This window comes from Nestor notabilis, unplaced genomic scaffold (assembly GCF_000696875.1).
Source record: "Nestor notabilis isolate BGI_N333 unplaced genomic scaffold, ASM69687v1 scaffold12663, whole genome shotgun sequence".
NCBI classification, from domain to species: domain Eukaryota; kingdom Metazoa; phylum Chordata; class Aves; order Psittaciformes; family Psittacidae; genus Nestor; species Nestor notabilis.
Window position 1 is genome coordinate 27,738 of NW_009923360.1, and position 3,299 is coordinate 31,036.

Here is a 3,299-nt window from a genome sequence, read left to right on the forward strand (position 1 = left end):
GACAGCCGTCTTTGCACTTGATTGACAAGGCAGGGTGTGTGAAATGACTCTAACCACCGTTAAAAAGGGTGTGGGAGAGGAAAATCTCAAAGTTCTCCTTTCCCTGCAGTGACATTTCTTGTGGTATCATTGACCTAATTATATCCTGTGCCAAACTGAGATTTAGATGCCAAGAAGTGAGAGATCTCACAATTGTTTTCATAGAATGATTCATTGGTACTTGGATGAGTCAATTAACTTGCCTGTGCTTTGGTTTCTCTTTAGAAACATGGGAGTAATGTTACATCCCTGGTGGCAAAGATACATTGAGAATTATTCAGCTAGCACTTGGTAGATCTTGGAAACATGATGGGTAAGCTGATGGTCCATTTTTGGGGTTTCTTGCCTTTGAAATACCATCTAGCCCATAAGTAGCCTCTCCTTTGAGTTGCTCTCAGAGCAATTCAGGGAAGAGGTCAGTATAATTGCCTTCATTTTTCAGATTGGGAAACAAACATTTCAGCTCAGTAACAAGCCAAAAGTAAAACACAAGTTTCTTGAGCTTAATACACTGTCCTTGAAGTACAGTGCAGCTAGTTTTGGGGGAAAAAAACCCTGTGCTTAAAGCTGAGGTGTGCTTTTAGATCTACTAGAAATCTCTGGAACAAAGCATCTCTGTTTCATGGCTCACTGCGCAAGTTGCAGTTCCCAGAAAATACTTATTAGAGTTATTCCATTTGTGGAATAACTCCTCTTTGAGGAGATAATGTTCTGTACCATTGTTGGCTTAATTATCATTTCATTAGAGTATTACTCTTCTGGCACACTTCAGGAGCATGAGGAAGTGAATCCTTCCTTGTGTTAGGATTTTGAGTTTAAATGATCATGCACCAACACTTCGCTTCACCAGGCTTCATTCAGACAGTGGGTAGAGCCTGTATGTCCTGCCGGCTGTAATAGGAGCTTAGCAACACTCACCAGTTCCAGTTCTTTCTTAAGGTCTTCTGTCTTCTTTTGTTTCTTGTTGCCTTTTAAGTCCTTGTACTTCTCCTGTTCTCCAAACTCTGTTTTTTCTACATCTTTTGTCCCATAGATCTCAACTGAGTAAATATCAGACTTTTTCTGTAAAAGAAATAAGGTTTTGGTGCTGTTGTGAGCATCTGGTGGGACTTGAAGCAGTAAAAAAATCCCACAAACAAGTCAAACTCTAACAAATCTACCTTGTTAGACAAGCTACGCACTGCTATTGTCTCTTACTCCTGGCAAATTAGAGTGTTAGTTCCTTTCTTAGCCAGAGGTTTCTTCAGCGTGTGTTACAGTAATCATGGGCAGGTCTTCAGCAGATGTACATTGCAATGATTCCTTTAGGAATGTGCAACACTTGTAGTACTTTATGGTCTAACACGAAGTATAGGAATACTGCCCAGCATCTCAAAACCATTAAGTCATTTATCAGCTCCAAGAAGAGATCAGTGTAAAAGCAAAAGATTTTGAAAAGGAAAAGGGGGGAAAATATTCATTGGGAGCTTGCCTGTGAGAAAGTTTTGTTTTGATTGATAACTTGGGGATTGAGCTGTTTCCTAACTTTAATACTGTAGTTTGAAGTTCAGACTTCCTGTGTTGCTAATTTAACCAGCTTCTCTAATCATAATGTTCCAGATCCTAATTATCTTGTAAACTACATGCCATGCCTTGGAAGAACTATTGGTTGACCCCATTTCAGAGGCTTCCTTATGGGTTAAGCATCAGAGCTTCATGAGAGTCATATTGGATATTATCTGATGGTGTGCTCTACTAGTGGGACAGCAGAGCTCCTAGGCTGCTGTCTATGTGATGAGTACATACATACTCTGCAGGGCATTTGTCAGTGTTTGCACTCCTATAGAGGTGATATTTCAGATGAATTGAGAGTAGGTATCTTAGTTACACGCAGACTAAACCAGAGAGCTCAAGTAACGGAAGCAACAAGAAAAAACCAAGAGGACTGGGACATGTTAATACTATTCTGAACCCAAAAGTCTTATCCTCATATGCCCTTTAATGAGTGGAATGTTGAAGTCTTGACATTGTTACCTTGAGGAAGGGAAAAGCTAAGAGCTGTGGAGTAGTTTGGGGAGTTAAAGGTCTGAAATGCTTTTCCTTAAAGCATTTGAATTTGCTTGGTGATACATATCCCAGATAAAGGACATGTCTGTTACAAGGAGTTCTATTTTTTCTGCCTCACTGGAGATTCACAGTCTGATTTATCTATTGAGATTTTCCCTTCACCTTCCTCCTTCTCCTCCTCCTCCTCTTCTCTTTAACAATCCTGGCCAAAAATCTGTTCAGCTTTTCAAATCCCCTTAGGGGGATGAGGAGAAGAAGAAAACAGCTCTCTATTGTGAGAACTCAACAGATAGAGGAGAATTACAAAGGAAACTAATGAAGTTGGTAAAATCTATTGATCATTTCTATGCAGGATCTATGTTTAACTTTTAAACTGCAAGTTTTAATAAAATCTCAGATTCTGGCATTGCAAAAGGGACAGTGTTTGTGAAGCTGTTGATTGTGAAACTAGCCATTCCTAGAATTCTTCCTCATCCACTCTGATCTCTTTACAGTTTTAGGAATAGAGGTGCATATCCACCTACAGTGAAAATTCTAGTCATTAAACAGTTCCATTTTTCACTTAGCTCATATTTATAATGTAGATAAGTATACTAAAACTTATTCTTGTTCTTAAGAAGAAACACGCATGCAGTAGCAGCAGTTCTGTGAACATTGTACTCACCTTTACCATGTTGGAGAGTTTATTCCTTCCCTGATGGAGTGAAACAGGCAAGCTAAAGTCTCTGGATGAAAAGCAAAAGCCCAACTGGAGAATGAAGTGGCTCAGGGCAGTTCTGGCTGTTGGAATGCACAGGCTCAGAGAGGTTGTAGATCCCTCTCCACTGCCCAGTAGATGTTAGCTGCAGTCCTGCTTGCACTTCAGCATCCTTCAGGCAGGACAGGTTCGGTGTCCAAAGCCTCTGGAGAAAGAACAGTGTTTGCCAGTGCTTTATAAATCAGCATCTTGTGCTGCCACTCCACCCCTCCCCTTCCAGGTCCAGCCCATCTTCTGTTTCACCCGTAGTAGGTGGAAAAATACCACAGTAATGGGCATGTGGGTTTCAGGTCAGATAGTTTCTAATTATTCCTTTGTAGTGTTTGGTCACAACTAGGGAACCAGCTGTATTATTCATCTTGCTAGAAGCACAGAGTTTCCTTCAGAGACTTTCCAGCACTGGACTCCCCTTCAGCTGTGGTGGCAATGTACCTTTTGTCTCACCTGCTCACGTGAT

General features: G+C 40.8%; 1 protein-coding gene across 1 annotated transcript in view; it reads right to left on the reverse strand.

Moving 5' to 3' along the window:
- ATP12A (ATPase, H+/K+ transporting, nongastric, alpha polypeptide) overlaps positions 1-2,992 on the reverse strand; it is an 18,772-nt gene extending 15,780 nt beyond the window's left edge. Inside the window, exons 1-2 of the mRNA XM_010012099.1 lie at positions 2,750-2,992; positions 958-1,101 (exon numbers count right to left, since the gene is read on the reverse strand). Coding sequence (XP_010010401.1) covers positions 958-1,101; positions 2,750-2,758 — 153 coding nt within the window. The 5' untranslated portion in view covers positions 2,759-2,992. The remainder of the gene's footprint in view (positions 1-957; positions 1,102-2,749) is intronic.
- Between the last annotated feature and the right edge of the window lie 307 nt (positions 2,993-3,299).